The sequence below is a fragment of the Entelurus aequoreus genome, linkage group LG07 (genome assembly GCF_033978785.1).
Source record: "Entelurus aequoreus isolate RoL-2023_Sb linkage group LG07, RoL_Eaeq_v1.1, whole genome shotgun sequence".
In the NCBI taxonomy this organism is placed as follows: Eukaryota; Metazoa; Chordata; class Actinopteri; order Syngnathiformes; family Syngnathidae; genus Entelurus; species Entelurus aequoreus.
Genome location: NC_084737.1, coordinates 24785765 through 24811611, shown reverse-complemented (window position 1 = coordinate 24811611; position 25847 = coordinate 24785765). Strand labels below are relative to the sequence as shown.

The 25847-nt window shown below is 39.2% G+C and overlaps 2 protein-coding genes across 3 annotated transcripts in view; one reads left to right on the top strand and one right to left on the bottom strand.

Annotated features, from left to right (window-relative positions):
• Positions 1–25847, bottom strand: part of LOC133653549 (zinc finger protein ZFP2-like) — a 390781-nt gene that overhangs the window by 235768 nt on the left and 129166 nt on the right. The window lies entirely within an intron of this gene.
• Positions 16070–25847, top strand: part of LOC133653548 (TBC1 domain family member 22B-like) — a 41237-nt gene continuing 31459 nt past the window's right edge. The window contains exon 1 of one of the 2 annotated variants that reach the window (XM_062052954.1): positions 16070–16112. Coding sequence is in view for 1 of the 2 variants with exons in the window: in XM_062052953.1 (XP_061908937.1) it covers positions 21154–21209 (56 nt within the window). In the remaining variant the exon portion in view is untranslated. Of the gene's footprint in view, positions 16113–21002; positions 21210–25847 lie in introns of those variants that run through there. The other variant, XM_062052953.1, reaches the window with a different exon arrangement.

Genomic DNA, 25847 nt, shown 5'->3' with positions numbered 1-25847 from the left:
ATGTTTTTTACATGCTTTTATTTTGTTAACGCCTATTGCTGGCTCCTGCGGAAAAGGAAATAGAACGCGAAAGAAAACAAAACAAGTATGGAGAAGAAGGGTAACTCAACAGAACTTTTACAGGGTCATTTTCATTATAAAGTACTTCCAGGCGGCGGATTTGACAGAAGCAAAGTCGTTTGTAGCCACTGCCCAGCTGAATTTTCTTATCACAGGAGTACTTCCAGTCTAAAATATCACCTTAACGCAAAGCACACTGTTGATGCGAGAGCAAGTATAGCTAACGATTGCCATAGCGAAGTGGATAGTTACAGACTGTAGGCCCATTAGTGTTGTGTAAGACGCCGGCCTGAGAAACAATGTGCAAATCGCAACAAGTGACAGCACGTATGAGCCGCCATCAAGACGCACCATTGCACCAAGAATACACCAGTTGTATGAAAAGGAGAGGACTGTAAAAGTGACAACTTTACAAAGTGCAGCTGTAGTTGCTCTCAGTGGGGACTACTGGACATCAATAGGTAACCATAATTACCTCGGAGTTGCAGTGCATTATATTGATGAAAAGTGGTTGCTGCATTCACATGCTCTGTCTATAATGAAAACAGAGGAGAGGCATTATGCTGAAATATGCGCAGGGCACTTCACTGAAGTTATACAGCAGTGGAATTTGACAGATAAAGTCACCACACTAAGCACGGATAGTGCACGAAATATGATTGCTGCTGCGAGACAACTGCCTTTTGATCATATCCCCTGCTTTGCGCACAGTCTCCAGCGTTCTGTCACTGTTTGTCTGCACAACAGTGCGTTTGACAACATCCTTTCCAAGTGCAGAAAAGTTGCCCGGCACTTTAAACACAGTCCAGCAAATGCGGCAGAATTAGAGCAAAAACAAGCTGAACATGGACAGAAGAAAGAGGCCCTTGTGCAAGATGTTCCTACCAGATGGAATTCAACTCTGGACATGATAAAAAGCACCCGCAGAAACGAACAGCCTCTGAGTGACGTCCTCACCACAAGCACCAAGATTGCCATGCCAACTCCAGCTGAAATGGACAAGCTGCTGAGGTTGGAAACGCTACTGGAACCTTGCAGGTATGTCCATCCATCCATCCATCTTATTCCGCTTATCCGAGGTCAAGTCGAGGGGGAAGCAGCCTAAGCAGTGAAGCCCAGACTTCCCTCTCCCCAGCCACTTCATCCAACTCTTCCCGGGGGATCCCAAGGCGTTCCCAGGCCATCTGAGAGACATAGTCTTCCCAACGTGTCCTGGGTCTTCCCCGTGGCCTCCTACCGGTCGGACGTGCCCTAAACACCTCCCTAGGGAGGCGTTCGGGTGGCATCCTGACCAGATGCCCGAACCACCTCATCTGGCTCCTCTCGATGTGGAGGAGCAGCGGCTTTACTTTGAGCTCCCCCCGGATGACAGAGCTTCTCACCCTATCTCTAAGGGAGAGCCCCGCCACCCGGCGGAGGAAACTCATTTCGGCCGCTTGTACCCGTGATCTTGTCTTTTTGGTCATAACCCAAAGCTCATGACCATAGGTGAGGATGTGAACGTAGATCGACCGGTAAATTGAGAGCTTTGCCTTCCGGCTCAGCTCCTTCTTCACCACAACGGATCGATACAGCGTCCGCATTACTGAAGACGCCGCACCGATCCGCCTGTCGATCTCACGATCCACTCTTCCCTCACTCGTGAACAAGACTCCGAGGTACTTGAACTCCTCCACTTGGGGCAAGATCTCCTCCCCAACCCGGAGATGGCACTCCACCCTTTTCCGGGCAAGAACCATGGACTCGGACTTGGAGGTGCTGATTCTCATCCCAGTCGCTTCACACTCAGCTGCGAACCGATCCAGTGTGAGCTGAAGATCCTGGCCAGATGAAGCCATCAGGACCACATCATCTGCAAAAAGCAGAGACCTAATCCTGCAGCCGCCAAACCAGATCCCCTCAACGCCTTGACTGCGCCTAGAAATTCTGTCCATAAAAGTTATGAACAGAACCGGTGACAAAGGGCAGTCTTGGCGGAGTCCAACCCTCACTGGAAACGTGTCCGACTTACTGCCGGCAATGCGGACCAAGCTCTGGCACTGATCATACAGGGAGCGGACCGCCACAATCAGACAGTCCGATACCCCATACTCTCTGAGCTCTCCCCACAGGACTTCCCGAGGGACACGGTCGAATGCCTTCTCCGAGTTTTGCAGGTATGTTTTAAATCATACTACTCAATATACTGTCCGATTTCATGTAAGAGAGAAAAAAATGTAAATGCAGCATGAATATGTAGAGGATATTTTTTGTGTATAAGTGAATGCAATTTATTTTTGACTGAAGTGGAGTTGATTTTCTGTTGCAGGTATTTGACTGAACTTTTGGGAGGAGAAAAGTATGTGTCTTGCTCTGTGGTTCTCCCTGCTTTTTGCCATCTCTTTCGGGTGATGGAGAGCTCAGATGATGACCCCGCCTATGTGACCAAGTTCAAGTCTACATTTAGAGAGGATCCCCCCCGCCCCCCTCCACACCCCTGATTGTAAATAATGTAAATAATTCAATGTGATTATCTTGTGTGATGACTGTATTATGATGATAGTATATATGATAGTATATATCTGTATCATGAATCAATTTAAGTGGACCCCGACTTAAACAAGTTGAAAAACTTATTCGGGTGTTACCATTTAGTGGTCAATTGTACGGAATATGTACTTCGCTGTGCAACCTACTAATAAAAGTCTCAATCAATCAATCAATCAGGAGAGACGTAAGGGAAATGCCAACATTGCATATCTGAAGATTGCTACTGCATTGGACCCTAGGTTCAAGGACCTCAAGTGCATCCCCAGAGCTGAGAGGAGTGAGGTGTGGGCCTCAATCACCAACTTACTGAAGGAAGACCGGGTTACTGCAGAGAAACCTGTGCAAGAAAAAACCTCAGAGCCACCAAAGAAAAAGTTAACCCTGTTGGCTGCTTCATCTGAGTCTGATTCTGAACATGAAGAAGACTCAATTGAGAACAGTGTGCATCGATACAGAGTAGAACCTGCCATAAGTTCCGATTCCTGTCCATTAGAGTGGTGGTCCAACCATGCAGGTTCACACAGCAGGCTGGCCCCATATGCACAAAGGTACCTGGCCACACCTGCAACCTCTGTCCCCTGTGAAAGGTTGTTTTCTCTTGCTGGTCATATTGTGCAGAAAAAGAGAGCTGCTTTATCTTCTGAAAATCTAAATAATCTTGTGTGCCTTAGCAACTGGCTTAGTGCAGAGGAGTAAAAATATTAACTCCAGTATATGACTTTACAGTCTAGTCCTCAGCACAGTAAATCCCAGCAGTGAATTTTTTTGAGCGTCACCTCTCTCTAATAAGGACATTTGGTACTGAATATAGACTGGTTATGCTGCTTCATGGTGACCGTAAAACTTTTCTGTTGTTACCTCAGAAATTGCCTGTAGAATTGTTGTGATTGTGGCTCAGGACTTTGTTTTATTTTTCATAAGGAACAGTATAACATTAATGCCCAGGTAGTGGCAATAAGCTTTAATTTTGTATTTGCTTTGATAACATTGTTGAAGCTGAGGCTGAAGATTTACAAATATTTTGTTTAACTGCTAACTGTTTAAAAATGCTGTTAAAAGTGTGTTTGCACAGTAAATGTTATGGCACTTTAAAGGCCTACTGAAATGAAATGTTCTTATTTAAACGGGGATACCAGATCCATTCTATGTGTCATACTTGATCATTTCGCGATATTGCCATATTTTTGCTGAAAGGATTTAGTAGAGAACGTCGACGATAAAGTTCGCAACTTTTGGTCGCTGATAAAAAAAGGCCTTGCCTGTACCGGAAGTAGCGTGACGTCGCAGGTTGAAGGGCTCCTCACATTTCCCCATTGTTTACACCAGCAGCGAGAGCGATTCGGACCGAGAAAGCGACGATTACCCCATTCATTTGAGCGAGGATGAAAGATTCGTGGATGAGGAACGTAAGAGTGAAGGACTAGAGTGCAGTGCAGGACGTATCTTTTTTCGCTCTGACCGTAACTTAGGTACAAGCTGGCTCATTGGATTCCACACTTTCTCCTTTTTCTATTGTGGATCACGGATTTGTATTTCAAACCACCTCGGATACTATATCCTCTTGAAAATGAGAGTCGAGAACGCGAAATGGACATTCACAGTGACTTTTATCTCCACGACAATACATCGGCGAAGCACTTTAGCTACGGAGCTAACGTGATAGCATCGTGCTTAAATGCAGATAAAAACAAAAGAAATAAGCCCCTGACTTGAAGGATGGACCGAAGATCAACAATACTACCAAACTCTGGACCTGTAACCACACGGTTAATGCTGTACCGCCTGGCGAAGTCTAGCAATGCTGCTGCTAACGACACCATTGAAGCTAACTTAGCTACGGGACCTCACACAGCTATGCTAAAAACATTAGCTCTCCACCTACGCCAGCCCTCATCTGCTCATCAACACCCGTGCTCACCTGCGTTCCAGCGATCGACGGCGCGACGAAGGACTTCACCCGATCATCGATGCGGTCGGCGGCTAGCGTCGTATAGCGCGTCTGCTATCAAACTCAAAGTCCTCCTGGTTGTGTTGCTACAGCCAGCCGCTAATACACCGATCCCACCTACAGCTTTCTTCTTTGCAGTCTTCATTGTTCATTAAACAAATTGCAAAAGATTCACCAACACAGATGTCCAGAATACTGTGGAATTTTGCGATGAAAACAGAGCTGTTTGTATTAGGATACAATGGTGTACCAATACTTCCGCTTCAACCATTGACGTCACGCGCAAACGTCATCATACCTAGACGTTTTCAGCCGGAAGTTTCCCGGGAAATTTAAAATTGCACTTTATAAGTTAACCCGGCCGTATTGGCATGTGTTGCAACGTTAAGATTTCATCATTGATATATAAACTATCAGACTGCGTGGTCGGTAGTACTGGGTTTCAGTAGGCCTTTAATTCATAGGGCAGTACATTTAAAATCAATGGCCGTCAACTTCTAAGAATGAACAAACTGCACCGAGTTGAGTGAGATTCTCTGAAGGAACTCCATTATTAACATGGAATTTACATTCTAGTCCCCTGTAAAGGAAATCCCAGCAGTGAAGTGTTTTGTGCTTCACCCTTTCTTTTCTTTTTCACTGATAAAAGAAAATGTTTCTGCTGTTACCTCAGAAATTGCCTGTTCGGATGTTATGATTGTGGCTCAGGTATTTGTATGTAGATTATATTTATTTTCCATAACAAACAGGATAACTTAAATACCCTGGCAGTGGCAATAAACTTGAATGTTTGTATTTACATTGTTTGAGTTGATTTTCATAAAATATGCTATTCAACTGATACTGTTTAATAAGTACTGATTTAAATTGTGTTTGCACAACAAATGTTTTGGCGCTTTTGTTCATATGGGAGAATATTCCAAAAAAGGTGCACTACACACTACTTTTGAATTCATTATTGGGTTTTGCGTATAAAATGCAGTTAATCGTGATTAATCGGAGAAATAGTGCGATTAATTATGATTAAAATTTTAAATCGTTGCCCAGCCTTAATATATATATATATATATATATATATATATATATATATATATATATATATATATATATATATATATATATATATATATATATATATATATATATATATATATATATATATATATATATATATATATATATATATATATATACAGTATATATATATATATATATATATATATATATATATATATATATATATACAGTATATATATATATATATATATATATATATATATATATATATATATATATATATATATATATATATATATATATACAGGGTGACACAAAAACTTTAATAACTTTTGAAATATTTAATCAATTATTTTTTTATTTTTCAGATTTACCAAGAAGAATTAATGTTCTAAAAGTTTAAAAAATTTCAACTTCGAGATGCCATGGACTACTGAACAAAAGACATTTATAACTGAGGCCTATTTTCGGCTGAATTCTATTCACGCGGCTCAATTGCAATTCAAAGAGCGGTTTGGATGTTGTGAATTTCCTGCCCACACAATGATCTACAGATGGGTCAACACGTTCCGAACCCATGAGACTGTTAATAACCTCAATCGTAAAGATACTAACAGACAATCACACTCTGGACGACCGAAATCATCAAGGACACCACAGAACGTTGATGCAGTCAGAGACTCTGTTGTTCGCAGCCCACGCAAGTCTATGCGTCGACGAAGTCAGGAGCTTGGAATGAACCGGGAGTCTGTGCGGACAATTTTGATCGCAGATCTCGACCTCTATCCTTACAGGATACAGATTAAACAAAAGCTTACACCTGCCGACATATGTATGCCGACATGAGGAAACGAGTGATCATGTGCCAGTGGTTTTGCGATAAGATTGATGCTGCGCCAGACTTCCTTGACAATGTCTGGTTTTCTGATGAGGCCCATTTTCTGCTGTCAGGTCATGTGAACTCTAAGAACAACATCTTCTGGGGAAGCACACCCCCTGAGTACTGTCTGCAAAGGCCATTAAACTCTGTCAAGTTCACTGCATGGGTCGCCATCTCCAAACATGGCACCATTGGACCATTCTGGTTCGAGGACGACAACGAGCGGTTTGTGACAATCAACACCGAGCAATATGTTCAGGTGCTTGGCAAATTCTGGACAGCACTTGGTCGACGAAGAGGGGTCGTCAGGGACCTCCAGTGGTTCCAGCAGGATGGTGCCACCCCCCACACCTCAAACGAATCATTGGCATGGCTACAGCATCGTTTCCCTGACCGACTGATCAGCCGCAGGTGTGACCCGGAGTGGTCGCCGCATTCACCGGACTTCAACGCCCCAGATTTTTATCTGTGGGGATACCTTAAGGACAGGGTGTATGGCAACAACCCCCAGACTATCCCTGATCTGAAGGCAGCAATCACAGCAGTAATAAGAGCGATCCCAAGGGAAGAATGTGGGAGGGTCATCGAGAACTTTGCCCGCCGGATCCAAATGTGCTTGCAGCAACGGGGAGCTCATTTAGAGCACATTTTTTGAGCGCCAGTTAAACAAAGAGTTTTTTGTGGTACAGACTTGAAACTTTAGAGATGTCTGCTACATAGACTTAACCTAATATAGCTGAGTTTTTGTGTTAATCTAAATACAATTTTGGAAGTTATTCGGTATTTATTGATGAACGTTTTTTTTGTGTCACCCTGTATATATATGTATATATACATATATATGTATATATACATATATATGTATAGATAAATATATTTTGGTACCGGTACCAAAATTAGTTTGAGACTTTGCGGTACTTTTCGGCGCTTATATAAATAAAAGGGACTACAAAAAAATTGCACTATTGGCTGTATTTTAACAACAAATCTTAGGGTACATTAAACATATGTTTCTTATTGCAGTTGAGTCCTTGAATAAAATAGTGAACATACAAGACAACTTGTCTTTTAGTAGTAAGTAAACAAACAAAGACTCCTAATTAGTCTGCTGACGTATGCAGTAACATATTGTATCATATATCATTATATTGTGTCAACATTATTAAGGACAAGTGGTAGAAAATGAATTATTAATCTACTTGTTCATTTACTGTTAATATCTGCTTACTTTCTCTTTTAACATGTTCTGTCTACACTTTTGTTAACATGTAATAATCATTTATTCTTCTGTTGGTTGATACTTTACATTACTTTTGGATGATACCACAAATTTGGGTATCAATCCGATACCATGTAGTTACAGGATCATACATTGGTCATATTCAAAGTCCAAGGACATATTTCCTGAGTTTATAAACATAATATGAATTTTTTAAAAAACGAAAGATGATGTTGTAATACCAAAACATATCGACGTAATCATAGTAGTACCGACTAGATGCAGTACGTGCCTGTACTTGGTATCATTACAGTGGATGTTAGGTGAGGTTAATGGCTGGTGAGGCACTGACATAAGTCATACATTTGTTTTATTTTTTACTTTCAACACTTAAGTCTATTGTTTTTTTTTTTGCATTTTGTGTGTGTCTTTTATACCCTTTTTGTCAAAGAAAACTTTGTTTTGTATATGGCAAGCACACAAAATATGCAATATTTTACCCCAAAAATATTTAATAGTGTAATTTTGATGTAAAACAATTGGAGCCTTGAATAGGTCAATAATTTATAACAACACTGATTTTGATTCATTATTGTTTTTTGAGCAATGACAGTTTGAATTTAAAAAAATACCACAAAATTATTAGAGGGGGAAAAAAGACCCACTCATAAAAGTGTTAAGAAATATATAAAAATTATTTTTGTTTGTATATTTTTTTTTATTTTTAACACTTAGGTCCCTAGATCAACTTCCGTCGATTTGTTGTTTATTTTTTGACATTCTTTTAGTTTTTTTTTGGTTTGTTAGTTTTTTGCCCTTTCAGTCCAATACATTTTTTTTATACTTTTCAAATGTGCTTGTAATCATACAACATTTTCGGTATATTAGATGGAATTCATACCTGACATGTTTTGACTGTCCTCTGCAGTCTTCTTCCATGTCAGGTAACATTGGGTTGAGTTTTTTCTTGCCCTGATGTGGGAACTGAGCCGAGGATGTCGTTGTGGCTTGTGCAGCCCTTTGAGACACTCGTGATTTAGGGCTATATAAGTAAACTTTGATAGATGATTGATTGATTGATGTCAGGTAAAAATTCCATCTAATGCACCGAAAATATTGTCTGATTACAATAAAATTTGAAAAGCATAAAAAAAAAAAGTATTAGACAGAATGGGCAAAAAACAAACAAAACCTAAAAGAATGTAAAACATGTTTTTGGTTTGTTTGTTTTTTAACACTTTTATAAGTGGGACCCTTTTTGTCCCCCAAGATTTTTAGTGGGATTTTTTTTATTAAAACGGTCACTGCTCAATAAATAATAATTAATCAAAATCAGTGTTGTTATGTGTGTTATGTATTTGAAAAGTATATGAATAAGAAGACATATTGAACCTTTTTGAGCAATAATACATCAAATATACAATATTACAAAGTGGAATATTTGATGCAAAGTAATTGGAGTCTTGATTAGGTAAATAATAAAAAATGTTTTTGGAGCAATGACAGTTTTGAAGAAAAAACAGCCAGCAAACATTGCAACTTTTCATCCTTACATTTCACCTGTTTACCATTTTTAACAGTATTTTTTTAATGCGTGCAGGCCGCTAGAAAAAATGAGCTGCGGGCCACACTTTGGATACCGCTGCTCCAAGAACATAAACGAAATGAGATCGGGTCAAAGTGAGCCTGCTGAGTGGACGACATCTCCCGTACTCTCGCAGGAAAAGGGTCAAAGTCTATGTAGGGCAAAGCTGGGAAAATATTTTGACCCGGGGGCCACATTGAGAGAAAACAATGTGTCTGGGGGGCCACGGTGTATGTGTGTATAAATGATATATACACATTTAGCTGTAAAAATCTGCTGTACAGTATGTGTGTTGGGGTCCGTTTTTATCAGGAACACTAATACCAAAAGTCACAACGTCCGATGAAATTCTAAAAAAGTTATGACAAAAAAACGGACGGAAAGGAATTTTACAGTTTTTTTACTGAATGACACACCCAAAATGTACATGAAAGTAAAGAAAGTGGAATTTACAATATAAACTATGAACAATAAAACACTGAATATTAACAACATATGAACGTCGCTCCTCTTTTACTTTTCAGACCAGCTCCTCGATAGTAATGTATCTTTTACATTCTAGCAAAACACAACAAAAAGTTAAATAACAGCAAAATATGAATGCAAAGGCTAATAAACACCTACAATCAGTGTTGGGACTAACGCGTTACTGTAAAAACATTATTTTCGGCGGTAACTAGTAGTCTAATGCGTTATTTTTTATATTCAGTAACTCAGTTACCGTTACTACATGATGCGTTACTGCGTTATTTTACGTAATTTTTTATATAATATTGGCTAGAAACTGAGAAGATCTGAGTGTGTTTTATTGCTGCTGTGTCATCCTTCTGAATGTTCCTGTGTCACAAGGAAGAGGTGCGCCGCGCGCTGTGTGAGTGTGTGAGGGAGGGGCGGGGGGGCATGTCACTGTTTACTAACAAGATATCATGGCAGAGCCGAAGCCGAGTTTCTTAACATTTTGATATTCTCATTACTTTTCTTTTGTCAAGCACAAAGAAAAGAACCTTTTAGTTAAATGTAAGTTGTGTCTTGGATCAAAGATCCTATCCAGCAATTCAAATCTGCTGAAACAGCTACAAAAGCAACATGCTTCGACGAAGCTAGTAAAGAAAGACACACAGCGGCTGGATTTTAACGGAGGGACTGCTAGCCAGGACAACATTGATAGAGCCATTGCAGCGTATGTGCTAGAAGACATGCAGGCTATTTCTACAGTGGAGTCACCCGATTTCAGGCAGCTGGACACAGTGGACAGTGAGTACATAAACATGGAAAGCAAGCTATAGAAAACACTCAAAACTCTGCCTCTGCTCATCATTCATCACCAGTGTTGGGACTAACGCATTACAAAGTAATGTGTTACTGTAACGCCGTTACTTTTGGCGGCAAATAGTAATCTAACGCGTTATTTTTTATATTCAGTAACTCAGTTACAGTTACTACATGATGCGTTACTGCGTTATTTTACGTTATTTTTTATGTAGTATCGACTAAAAACTGAGAAGCTTTGAGTGTGTTTTATTGGAGCGCTGCGGAAGAGGTGAGGCGCACTGCGAGCTGTCTATGTGTGTGTGTGTGTGTGTGTGTGTGTGTGTGTGTGTGTGTGTGTGTGTGTGTGTGTGTGAGGGGACGTGTCTGTGTTTACTAACAAGACACAGCGAAGCCCGAAGCCGAGTTTCTTAACATGAAGATATTCTAACTACTTTTCTTTTGTCGACCACAAAGAAAAGAACATTTTAGTTAAATGTAAGTTGTGTCTTGGATCAAAGATCCTATCCTAGCAATTAAAATCTGCTAAAACAGCTACAAAAGCAGCATGCTTCGAAGAAGCTAGTAAAGAGAGACACACTTCACCTCCTAAGCAACAGCGGCTGGATTTTAACGAGGCACTGCGCACTGAAGGTACACAAACTCTGTCAATTCTCTTATATACTGTTGCTCTTTCATTCGAGACTTCTAAAGTGTTTGATTATCACATCACTCTAAATGTATAGACTATAAAGTTCACAAACATAAAGAGAGATGCTAGTGGGCCAGGCCAATCTTTCCTTTTCTCTAAACTAAAACTGGGGAAATGTGCAGAGTGTTCTGGGCTTCAGACATGATTTTATTTCAGAATTCCTTGAGAGAGAAAAACGCCTGGTTAGGCTTTGTGTATGTAGTGTGTGCCTTCCTTTGTTTACAGCTATGTTGTTATTATGCTGTTTGTTACTTATGTATGTTATGTTGCTGCTATTTAAAATAGATTTTTCAATTTGTTCTGGCCTGAAACAAATTGGCCCTTTGAAACATATCTTTGTCTTTGTGTGTTGTATGTAGACCACATTGCTTAGCAGAGTTCAGTGATGCAAATGCATGTCAAGTTGATCAACAGATTGTATTATTCTCCAGTGCAATAAAAGTACTGAAATGAAGGCTAAAAGGGCATTGAAGGGGGCCTTAAAAAAATTAAAAAATATATTTAAGTAACTAACTAGTTACTTTTCACAGTAACGCATTACTTTTTGGTGTAAGTAACTGAGTTACTTTTTAAATAAAGTAACTAGTAACTGTAACTAGTTACTGGTTTTCAGTAACTAACCCAACACTGTTCATCACTGAAGATACACACTGTCAATTCTCTTATATACTCTTTCATTCTAGACTTCTAGAGTGTTTGATTATCACATCACTCTAAATGTATAGACTATAAAGTTCACAAACATAAAGAGGGATCCTAGTGGGCCAGGCCAATCTTTCCTTATCTCTAAACTAAAACTGGAGAAATGCGTAGAGTTTTCTGGGCTTCAGTACAGTGTTGATCTCATGAAGACATGATTTTATTTCACAATTCTTTGAGAGAAAAAAACGCCTGGTTAGGCGTATGTATAGCAGTATGTGTGCTGTATATAGTGACATGGCATATAATCATGTCATGGTGCCTACCTTGGGTGAAGCCAGGTTTGCAGCTATGTTGTGACATGTTGTGACATGTTGTTATTATGCGGTTTGTTACTTATGTATAGGGATGATACTCGAAACCGGTTTTCCCGGTTGTTTGATAAGAAAAGAACCGAGTCCTCGGACTCGAATCCCTTTTTGAGAACCGGTACCCATTATCGAGACCACTATAGTAAAGAAAAAAGAGTTGGTTCTTTATTCGAATCCCTGGAATCCCGTCCCGACCAGAAATGCTCCGTGTGACATCACAAGAAATTACGTCACGTAGCTCAGACATTAGGAGCACATAGGGAAAGCAGGAAAACAATGGACGGGAAAAAGCGCTCCAAGGTGTAATAAAGTTCAAAACAAAAGGTATAATCCAATGAATAACTTTACTGAAAGATTTGAGCAGGGTACAAACACATGACGAACACTTTTACGACCAACCGGAAACATAGCAACCAGGCTAGCAACGCACCTCCTTTACGGCAGCTGTCGCAACGTTCTTAAAGCAACCGCAGCACATACATATATGACATCTCCCTTTTTTAACTTTTGTTTTTCTTTCCTTGTAAACAAAACAAAATCACACTGTATATGTGTTGTCTGTCTAATTATAATTAATGCAGACAAGGCGTGTTGGCTGAGTTCTTGACATTTACTTTCACAGCGTGCTCATAACCTCATTCTTAGCTGCCGGGTGGTGACATGCAACAACACTTTTCGGGGGTACCGCGCATGCTCGTCACGCCCGTTGCATGCTGGGTAGTGTAGTTGTTATTTTCCCTAGCTCATAACATCACATCTTTCCCCCTATAAAGAAAGATTTTAACTCAATAAAGTGTATTTCTTTTTTTAGCTTGAACTTTTCATTTTTTAGCATTTTAACCACATTTGCAAACAACTTTTCTATTCATAGAATTTTCTTTCAATAAAGAAATAAAGTGCAAAAATGTCAAAGCATCATAACAAACAGTTATGTCAAATAGCAGCAGAAGTGCACTTTTTGGAGAGCTGTATAATTTTCAGTTTTGTGCCCAAGGGACTGATTTTATTTAACAGTATATTATTATTTATACACCTATAGTGATCACAGAGACAGGTTGTTTTTGTGTTACTGTATATATTTGTTTTTCTGAAAAATCCCACTTAATATACTTTGGGTAACAAGAGTCAATATTTATTTTTATTTTATTTTTTTATGGGGTTAACAGTCAATATTTATTTATTTATTAGATTTAATTTTTTTCTTATATAATAAAAGTGAGCTTTTGTTAAACCAAATATTGTGTGTTTTTTTCCATATACAACAACCTATCTGGACTCGATAAGAGAATCGACAAGGAATCGGTTCGATAAGAGGATTCGATAATAGGCTCCAACTTGATCATTTCTTATCAAACATCATCCCTACTTATGTATATTATGTTGCAGCTATTTAAAATAGTTGTGTCAATTTGTTCTGGCCCAAAATAAATTGGCTCTTTGAAACATATCTTTGTCTTTGTGTGTTGTATGTAGACCACATTGCTTGGCAGAGTTTAGTGATGCAAATGCATGCCATGTTGATCAACAGATTGTATTATTCTCCACGTAAAAATCTGCTTCCGCATCTCTTCCTGAAGCATGCGTTTCAGGCTGGCCGCTCTGAAAACAAATCCCACCCACTCTGCTTTGTTCCTCGTGTAAGCTCCTGTGACGTACAAAACCTAAAACCAGTGAAATTGGCACGTTGTGTAAATCGTAAATAAAAACAGAACACAATGATTTGCAAATCCTTTTCAGCCTATATTCAATTGAATAGACTGCAAATGCAAGATACTTAACATTCAAACTAGAAAACTTTGTTATTTTTTCCAAAAATTTGCTCATTTGGAATTTGATGCCTGAAACATGTTTCAAAAAAGCTGGCACAAGTGGCAAAAAAGACTGAGAAAGTTGAGGAATGCTCATCAAACACTTATTTGGAACATCCCACAGGTGAACAGGCTAATTGGGAACAGGTGGCTGCCATGATTGGGTATAAAAGCAGCTTCCATGAAATGCTCAGTCATTCACAAACAAGGATGGGGTGAGGGTCACCACTTTGTGAACAAATGCGTGAGCAAATTATGGAACAGTTTAAGAACATTTCTCAACTAGCTATTGCAAGGAATTTAGGGATTTCACCATCTACGGTCCGTTATATCATCAAAAGGTTCAGAGAATCTGGAGAAATCACTGCACGTAAGGGCTGATATTACGGATCTTCTACCCTCAGGCGATACTGCATCAAAAAGCGACATCGGTGTGTAAAAGATATGACCACATGGGCTCAGGAACACTTCAGAAAATCACTGTCAGTAACTACAGTTCGTCGCTAGTTAAAACTCTACTATGCAAAGAGAAAGCCATTTATCAACAACACCCAGAAATGCCGCCGGCTTCGCTAGGCCCGAGCTTATCTAAGATGGACTGATGCAAAGTGGAAAAATGTTCTGTGGTCTGACGAGTCCACATTTCAAATTGTTTTTGGAAACTGTGGACGTTGTGTCCTCCGGAACAAAGAGGAAAAGAACCATCCGGATTGTTATAGAAAATGTTTAAATTGTTGTTTGTTGTGCAATTGTTGTAAAATGTTGAAAAGCCAGCATCTGTGATGGTATGGGTGTGTATTAGTGCCCAAGGCATGGGTAACTTACACATCTGTGAAGGCACCATTAATGCTGAAAGGTACATACAGGTTTTGGAGCAACATTTGTTGCCATCCAAGCAACGTTATCATGGACGCCCCTGCTTATTTCAGCAAGACAATGCCGAGCCACGCGTTACAACACCGTGGCTTCATAGTAAAAGAGTGCGGGTACTCGACTGGCCTGCCTGTAGTCAAGACCTGTCTCCCATTGAAAATTTGTGGTGCAATATGAAGCCTAAAATACCACAACGGAGACCCCGGACTGTTGAACAACTTAAGCTGTACATCAAGCAAGAATGGGAAAGAATTCCACCTGAAAAGCTCCAAAAGTTGGTCTCCACAGTTCCCAAACGTTCACTGAGTGTTGTTAAAAGGAAAGGCCATGTAACACAGTGGTAAAAATGCCCCTGTGAAAACTTTTTTGCAATGTGTTGCTGCCATTAAATTCTAAGTTAATGATTATTTGCATTAAAAAAATTACGTTTCTCAGTTGGAACATATCTTGTCTTTGCAGTCTATTCAATTGAATATAAGTTGAAAAGGATTTGCAAATCATTGTATTCTCTTTTTATTTTCGAATTACACAATGTGCCAACTTCACTGGTTTTGGGTTTTGTAGATTACTGTAATAACTCGTAAAACACCCAAAAGCGCATATTTTAACCATTGAAATACTTTCTATAGTTCAAGACTTATGGTCATTTAAAAACAGCACTGCACATCATAATGGCGGCGACAGTTTTGATGTTAAAGGTCTTTAAAAAAATTATGTAGAACGTCCGGCGGGCCGGGATGAAAATCACAACGGGCCGCATGTGGCCCCCGGGCCGTATTTTGCCAGGTCTGATGTAGGGTGTTGTTTAGTAAAAAGTAACGCCCCAAAACAATGCTAGGAGTCACACAGAACCAGCCTTGTGGAAGTACTGTACTCCATAGAAAGAGAAGTTTTGGCTGACCTGGAAAATGGCAGTTGAAAATACCTGTTGTGACGACAGGTGTGGGGCTGCAGTGATTTCCCTAAACAAGCAAACAGGACTAGACCGGCGACTCAAATGACAAGTCACATCCTTACAATGTCCATTTGCCTGCATTTGAATACGACCTTTTAAAATCCCTTTCATTATGCAACATGTAAAAATGAGGAAATTAAAGAATATTTACAGTCCACTGGGTTCACTGAAAGGAGGAAAGTCTGCCCTCTTGTGAATGGAAGCTTCACTGACGCAGCAGCATTTGACTGAACAGGAACAAAAAGAGAGAAGCGATCCAAAAGCAGAAGTAAGATTTTGATTTATGGTTTGTGACTTATCTTTAACACATTTACTTTTTGTTGTCATTTCCTTCTACGATGGTGAATGTACAATATTTAAAATTGTACCACTAATATGGTTATGGTGACGGTCCTAGTATGTTTGGAACATGCACACAATACGACATCATTACAGTTCCTCATCACAGCATGTCTGAAAAGGAGTAGGAGGAAGCAGAGCTTATTTAAGCCGACCCCTTCTCGAACAAATGTGTTACTGCTTATTCTGTAAGGCAACGGTGAGATACATCAAGCAATACATTAAATAGACAAATCAGTAAGTCGATTAATAATAAATACATAAATAAAGTTCTCATATAAAAATATTTAAGTCATTTTATGGTTGACATTATGAGATGAATAAAATGGTATCATTTTTTTTAACTAGGTTCAAAATATAATCAGGATTCTTTGAGGTTTTTTTTTCCCAAATTGGATCATATTAGTACATTGTTTATTAATCCATTCCATGATTTAATTCCACATACATGGTTGTAAGTGTTGTACGTGCATACAAATGTTGTAAGTTACATTTCTCTTTTAAGGTTATATTTCCCCTCTTTTGTTGAGGTTATAGTTTGCTTTGTGCATCATTTTAGCCATTGAATGCATCAAATCGTTGGAATTTCAATATGTTGGATTCAATAAATAAAGTGTTTGTATGTTTACAATAGACAACATTATGTATTGTTCTAATTGGCCTTTTTTTTGTAACAAGGTTAGCGAATGAAGTGTACTTTTGTAGTTATTTTCCCATATTTCTGCACAATAACTCAGATACAAAGTCATTTTTGGTCCATTATAGAAATATTTTTGCCACTTGATGTGTATTTTTATATGAGATTTGCGACCCCGAAAGGGACAAGCGGTAGAAAATGGATGGATTGATTTCCAGTTAATTTTATCATCAATAAAACATGTGCTTTATTTAACCCTTTCTGTGTCTATTTGTGTTTGTTTTTAACTGTTACCGACTACCATTATTTTCAAAGATAGTCTGTTTTTTGTCAAACCATCTCTTTAATTTGTGCGTTTGTTCTGTTGTTGTTTGTATTAGATCACACGTGTCAAACTCAAGGCCCGGGGGCCAGATGTGGCCCGTCACTTCATTTATTTGGCCCTCGAAAGCCTGGAAATAATATGTATCAATAAAGTACTGTAACTTTTCTTACTAAATGTATCATTTATTTCTATTTTGGGAGAAAAAAAATATATGTACTCCATGTAATCGCAAATTATGTTAACTTAAATATTGTCTAATTATGCAAAAATATATTATCAAACATTCAAACCATTTTTTTAAAGTAATAAATACTAATAATAATGATTTCAATGCAAAGTATCCATCAAATTGTGCAATGTAAAAGTAGCAATAGATTTCATGGTAAAATTGTGAAATTCAGGTTTTTACAGCATTTTTCTCGAAATATAAAAAAACTGTACTTTTTTTTTTACTGTAATAAACTGTGGGGCCGTTTTGGCATTAACAGTAATACACCAAAAAATCTACAGTTACTGATTTACGGTAGAAAACAAACAAACTGGCCGCTCAGGTGCCAACATTTTACTGTAAAATTGCAGTTTTTTTTTATTTACAGTAAAAAAAAAGTACATTTTACAGTAAAATTCTGGCAACTGAGCTGCCAGTTTGTTTGTTTGTTTGTTTTTTAAAAGGTAAACTGGTGAAATGTAAGGATGAAAAGTTGCAATGTTTGCTGGCTGTTTTTTCTTCAAAACTGTCATCGCTAAAAAAAAAAATATATTTAACCTATTCAAGACTCCAATTAATTTACATCAAATATTTCACTTTGAAATATTGCATATTTTGTGTGTTTGCCATATAAAAAACAAAACATTTATTATTGCTCAAAAAGGATCATTATATATTTGTATTAAAGTTAAAATTTAAAGTGCCAATGATTGTCACACACACACTAAGTGTGGTGAGATTATCCTCTGCATTTGACCCATCAACCTCACCCCAGGGGAGGTGAAGGGAGCAGTGAGCAGCAGCAGTGGCCGAGCCCGGGAATAATTTTTGGTGGTTTAACCCCCAATTCCAACCCTTGATGCTGAGTGCCAAGCAGGGCTGTAAAGGGGCCCATTTTTATAGTCTTTGGTATGACTCGGCCGGGGTTTGAACTCACGACCTACCGATTTAAGGGCGGACACTCTAACCACAAGGTCACTGAGCAAGTGGGGATTGATATACTTTTCAAATTTTCTTGTAATCAGACAATACTCTTCCATATCAGTAGGTGGGAGCCGGTAGCTAATTGCTTTGTAGATGTCGGAAACAGCGGGAGGCAGTGTGCAGGTAAAAAGGTATCTAATGCTTAAACCAAAAATAAACAAAAGGTGAGTGCCGCTAAGAAAAGGCATCGAAGCTTAGGGAAGGCTATGCAGAACGAAACTAAAACTGAACTGGCTACAAAGTAAACAAAAACAGAATGCTGGACGACAGCAAAGACTTACTGTGGAGCAAAGACGCAACCACAATGTACATCCAAACATGACATGATAATCAACAATGTCCCCACAAAGAAGGATAAAAACAACTGAAATATTCTTGATGGCTAAAACTAAGTAGATGCGGGAAATATCGCTCAAAGGAAGACATGAAACTGCTACAGGAAATCACCAAAAAAAGAGAAAAAGCCACCAAAATAGGAGCGCAAGACAAAAACTAAAACACTATGCAGCAAAAAAGTCAAAATAAGTCAGGGTGTGATGTGATAGGTGGTGACAGTACACCTACTTTGAGACAAGAGCTACATTGATGCATGCTTGGTTATGGTTTAAAGTCATATCCAACAATTGCGACAACGACTTTTTACTGTCAACGGAGTTTCGTTTTTTTAATGATTTCTGCTGGTGGTGAAGATATGGTCCTTTTTTTAAAAAAAAAACAAAAAAAAACCAAGATAAATAAATTATAAACATTTTCTTGAATAAAAAAGAAAGTAAAACAATATAAAAACAGTTACATAGAAACTAGTAATTAATGAAAATGAGTAGAATTAACTGTTAAAGGTTAGTACTATTAGTGGACCAGCAGCACGCACAATCATGTGTGCTTACGGACTGTATCCCTTGCAGACTGTATTGATATATATTGATATATAATGTAGGAACCAGAATATTAATAACAGCAACAACAACCCTTTTGGGTGAATGAGTGTGAATGAGTGTAAATGGGGGAGGGAGATTTTTTTGGGTTGGTGCACTAATTGTAAGTGTATCTTATGTTTTTTATGTTGATTTAATAAAAAAAAAAAAAAAAATTAAATTAAAAAAACAGATACCGATAATAAATAAACAGATACCGATAATTTCCAATAGTATCGGACATCTCTAGTAATAATAGTATTCACTGTTAGAATAGGCCCTCTGGAGCCAAACATAACTGCGATGTGGCCCTCAGTGAAAACCACTTTGACACCTCTGTATCAGATAGTGCAGTGTTTTTCAAGCACTGTGCCGCGGCACACTAGTGTGCCGTGAGAGAATATGTAACTTTACTTATTTGGGTTAAAAATACTTTTTTCAAACCAGTAATAATAATCTGCAAATGTGTCGGTGCTGTTTAGAGCTAGGCAGAGTAACCGTGTAGTACTCTTCTATATTAGTAGGTGGCAGCAAGTAGCTAATTGCTTTGTAGATGTCGGGAACATGGTATGTCGTGATCACAATATGCAGACGACAGCCTGCAGGTCAAAATGTATCTAATGCTTAAACCAAAAATAAACAAAAGGCGAGTGCCGCTGAGAAAAAGCATTGAAGCTTAGGGATGGCTATCCAAAACGAAACTAAAACTGAACTGGTTGCAAAGTAAACAAAAACAGAATGCTGGACGACAGCAAAGACTTACAGTGTGTGGAGCAGACGGCGTCCACAAAGTACATCCAAACATGACTCCTCGCAAAGAAGGATAGCGACAACTTAAATAGCCTTGATTGCTCAAACAAAACAGGTGCGGGGAATAGTGCTCAAGGAAAACATGAAACTGCTACAGGAAAATACCAACAAAACATGAAAAGCCACCAAAATAGGAGCGCAAGACAAGAACAAAGACACATTACACAGGAAGACACCAAAAAACTCCAAATAAGTAACGGCGTGATGTGACAGTACTTAGAGACAAGTATAGTGATGCATGGTTGGTTATGGTTTAAATTCATATTCAACAGTTGCGATTTCTGCTGGTGGTGTGCCTTCGGATTTTTTCAATGAAAAAAATGTGCCTTTGCTCAAAAAAGGTTGAAAAACACTGAGATAGTGGGTGAACAAACCGCAGTCATGTCGTCCGTATTGATTGATTAATTGAGACTTGTATAAGTAGATTGCACAGTACAGTACATATTCCGTACCACTAAATGGTAACACCCGAATAAGTTTTTCAACTTGTTTAAGTCGGGGTTCACGTAAATCAATTCATGGTACAAATCATAATACAGTCATCACACAAGTTAATCATCAGTGTATATACATTGAATTATTTATTATTTACAATCGGGGGGTGGGATGTAGAGGGGGTTGGGGCGGGGGATGTGGAGGGGAGGGGGGAATAAAACTAACTTTATTTACAAGTTGTTTTATTTTCATTCCTACCTGATATGTGTTCGCCGCGGGCCGTTGCAAACGATGAAAGCGAGGCTAAAAACAGGGAAACACCAAAAGTTTCCAACAACAAAGTTCCTAACGTCTCCCCGCTGCGTGTTTATAACGCCATCCGGGTCCCTCCCTCGCCCTCCCCTTATTGGCTACCCGCGCTGCACCTGTGCACCCGCTCCGCCAATCACGAGGCTGGGGTTCAGTCCGACCCAAGATGGCGGCTTCCATCGCCTCGCATTATCCCCCGTCGTTGCCTAAACGCTTAAACTGATGCCGAGGCAGGGCAGGGAGAGGCTCGACGCGAGGACTAAGACGTCGCCAATGACCGGTGAGAGCGCTTTGCTTATGGTTGTCGTGTGCGGGGAGCCGGCCTGAGGAGGGCGGTCTTATCCGAGGATGGCCACCGACAACAGGATCCATTTTTGGAGGAGAAACGCAAAGGTTCCCGGAAGGTAGGACTTCTTCATTCGTGTACTGATATTATTAATATTTATATGTCATTTTTTATCTCCTGACCCTTAAAGAATAACAAGTAGCGTGTACAAGGCCATGAAAGTGGACATTATTTTTGACGTGGCTCAGTCAAAGTCATTGAGGCAGCGGATAAACTGTCGCGTTTGTGGGATTAAATGTTTTTTACCTACGCTTTACGTCATTGCGTTGCCTGAGTTGTTAGTGATCGTGGGTGACAAGACTCGCATCCATTTCATCTGTGGGGTTTGTGGCTCGGAACGCCAGAGAAGCATCTGCCATATGCTCCTTCTGGGCGAACTAGTTATGCTAACTAGCATTAGCCAGCTAGCTACCTACTACAGTTTACTGCTACTTTACCACTGAATGGCATGCGACAGTTAAAAAAGGCACCGTTTACACTAAGCCGGATAATGTTATCCAGGGTATCCGTGTCCACACACACAACAATGCCATCGTTTAAGACTTCTCTTTCTCCCCCCGCCGACACAACGCGACCTAATACGCATGCGCGGAAAATGCGCACGCCAGAGTCACCTCCAGTGTTGCTTTGTGTGCAAGTTCTTAAATTTAAACTTTTCTGAACAATATCCAGTGTTGTGGTATTTCAATGAACTGGAATAGTAGACAATGTGACAAAGAACATGTTACATCAATCAAACTAAGGATCTAGATATCTGGTCAGGACACTCCTCAGTCTTTTGCCTTCACCTTCATTGGCCATTCGTTTTTGGTGACTTTATATCATACTTGCCAACCTAGAGACCCCCGAATTCGGCGGGGTTAAGGGGGAGGAGTATATTTATAGCTAGAATTCACTGAAATTAAAGTATTTCTTATATATATATATATATATATATATATATATATATATATATATATATATATATATATATATATATATATATATATATATAGTACAATAAACAGTAATGAAAACACAGTTGTTCTACTAACTGTACTGTACATGCTGCTTACTTTAAAAAAAAAAAAAAACACTTACCTTTCACTGTTTGAGTAGCTTTTGTTCTGCCATTTGAGTACTGGCGAGCGATCTCTGAATCCGGGAACATATCCTTCACGGATTTGTTGAAAACATCCGCAAATGAGAACGGGATGTTGCTTGCAAGGTGGCCCATAATACTGCGTTGCCGCCAACTTGTGCTTCTCTGACCGTTCATGAGTGACTATATCCATTCGGCCACCGTGTTATGGGTTATAGATAAACTTATGGGTAACGGAGACATACTGTATATAATAGTCTCCTTTTCAGGTGAGAGGACGCTAAACGCAGCGCCTTCAAGGCACGCCCCCTATATTGTTTGTCCGGCTGGAAATTGCCGCAGTTTTGAAGCAATGCATGATGGGAATCCGGATGTTGTGTGTCAGTGTATTAACGTGTATTAACAGTATGCTTATTTACTGTTGATATCTGGTTACCTTCATTCGAAACATCTTTCTATCTCCATTTCTAGTCAAATTTAATAAGCACTTATTCCTCTGTTTACGTACATTTTATTATCGTCAATCAATCAATCAATCAAAGTTTATTTATATAGCCCTAAATCACGAGTGTCTTAAAGGGCTGAACAAGCCACAACGACATCCTCGGCTCAGATCCCACATCAGGGCAAGAAAAAACTCAACCCAATACAATACAATGAGAAACCTTGGAGAGCACCACAGATGTGGGGACCCCTCCCTCCCGGGTGACCGGTGCAATGGATGTCGAGTGGATCTTGTTAATAGTGTGAGAGTCCAGTCCATAGTGGGGCCAGCAGGGGATCATCTTGAGTGGAGACAAGTCAGCAGCGCAGAGACGTCATCAACTGATGCACAGATGAGTGGTCCACCCGGGGTCCAAACTTTGAACAGCCAGTGGTCACCTAATCTGTATCAGAAAAGAGACGGCAGATCAACTGGTCTAAAAGGGGGGTCTATTTAAAGGCTAGAGTATACAAATGAGTTTTAAGATGGGAATTAAAAGCTTCTACTGAGGTAGCATCTCTAACTGTTACCGGTAGGGCATTCCAGAGGCCTGGAGTCCGAATAGAAAACGCTCTATAGCCCACATACTTTTTTTTTGCTCTGGGAATCACTAATAAACCGGAGTTCTTTGAACGCAATCACTAATAAGCCGGAGTTCTTTGCACGCAGATTTCTTGCCGGGTTATATGGTACAATACAATCAGCAAGATAGGATGGAGCTAGACCGTTTAGTATTTTATACGTACAGTCAAGAACATAATGTCATGGCTGTCTTGAGTTTCCAATACTTTCTACAACTCTTATTTTTTTGTGATCAAGTGATTGGAGCACATACTTGTTGGACACAAAAAACCTTCATGAAGTTTGGTTCTTTTATGAATTTATTATGGGTCTACTGAAAATGAGACCAAATTTGCTGGTTTAAAAGTATACATACAGCAATGTTAATATTTGGTTACATGTCCCTTGGCAAGTTTCACTGCAATAAGGCGCTTTTGGTAGCCATCCACAAGCTTCTGGCAAGCTTCTGGTTGAATTTTTGACCACTCCTCTTGACAAAATTGGTGCAGTTCAGCTAAATTTGTTGGTTTTCTGACATGGACTTGTTTCTTCAGCATTGTCCACACGTTTAAGTCAGGACTTTGGGAAGGCCATTCTTAAACCTTAATTCTAGCCTCATTTAGCCATTCCTTTACCACTTTTGACGTGTGTTTGGGGGTCATTGTCCTGTTGGAACCCCCAACTGTGCCCAAGACCCAACCTCCGGGCTGATGATTTTAGGTTGTCCTGAAGAATTTGGAGGTAATCCTCCTTTTTCATTGTGCCATTTAAAGCACCAGTTCCATTGGCGGCAGAACAGGCCCATAGCATAATACTACCACCACCATGCTTGACGGTGGGAATGGTGTTCCTGGGAATAAAGGCCTCACCTTTTCTCTTCCAAACATATTGCTGGGTATTGTGGCCAAACAGCTGAATTGTTGTTTCATCTGACATCACATGGACAAAGATAAGACCTTCTGGAGGAAAGTTCTGTGGTCAGATGAAACAAAGTTTCACAGTTGAAAATGATTTGCAAATCATTGTATTCTGTTTTTATTTACCATTTACACAATGTGCCAACTTCACTGGTTTTGAGTTTTGTACATGCCAAGCTCGCTGAACAAGACATCTTACCTTGTATTATAGGCAAGTAAGTAAAAAAGTGTAAAGGATGTTCCGATCAAGGTTTTATGCTGCCTTTTCCGTTAATTCGTGAATTAGCCGATATCAATACCGATAAATTAATGCCCATGTATTAACTGTACATTTTTCAGTATTTATGTTGAGTGCTATTAACAGTGTAACAACATCAACACAATATCTGAACTATTCGCCTATTCTCTTGTATTACATGCAAGTGTCTGATTAAAACAAAGTCAATAATCCACAATAACTAAACTAAAGCAAAATGTAATTTAAGCAATTTGGTTTTCGCCCTCAAGGTCCTATAAGAAGTCCAAATAATTATACCCCGAGTTTGTAAACAATAACAAAAACAACAAATACATTTTGACCTCAATAAAAATGTCGATCTGATCGCCCTATTATCAATAGTTTACTAAAACTACCCTTAAAATTGACACCACCATTTTATGTATCGTTCCGATTCTCCTCTTCACATGTCTGTTCTGACTGATGATGCTGACACACCAACACTTGTTACATTATCTTCTCTCTATCAGTTATCAACTGCTTACTTTCTGTTTTAACGTGGTTCCATCTAGTGCTGGGCCGTTATATGATCGTGATCGTTGATCGCGATTCATTTGAGTTTGATCACGGTGATCAGCTTATAGCATATTACCTCGGTCAAACATGACAAAAAAGTCTGTTAGAAGTTACCGCAGTAGTAAACCGTAGGGAAGCAACAATGTTTGGTATGATCCTGCACGGAACAATCCACCTTTATTGACCGTGACCCTGTGTGTCTTTGTGTACGTGTGCGTGTGTTTGTGTATAAGTGTGTCCGTGTGTGTGACCTACCATTCCGTTCCACTGTCGCGAAAGTGAGTCTCGTCGCAACGTGAATAATGTTCAATCGCGTTGTGCCTCTTCCCCTTACACAACTGGAAGTGCAGCCCAGAAAAACTAAATAAAGAAATTTGCTGCAGCTCACCAGTAATCCTGCCCCCAAATGCAGACTTGCAGGCAGTCAGAACGTTTATGTGACTGTATTGGTCCCAACTGGGAGAATCAACACACCCACTAGTTTAATCAGAAAAGGCATTTTTATATCTAAATATTTTTTATCAGTATTTTTGTTTGTGTTTGCAAAGATTCCTCTCCTCTGCAGAGACGTTGTTATTTTTGTTTGTTCGTAGATTTAAAAAAAAAAAAAACATTTTGTTGCTGTAATAATTATTAAACTTGTTTTGTGTGTTGGTGTACATTAGTTTTTCAATACCTCAATTTCAAACTGCACTTTAGTGTATTTTAATTCAATATAAGATACAGAATTTGAGTTTTAAAAACTCCACAACGTGGGTCACCGTGTGTTGCTTGCCAACGCACTGGTGAGAAGCACTGATGTGTACAAGTCATTAAAGAATACAAATATTAATTGACCATTTGAAAATGTTGTTTGGTAA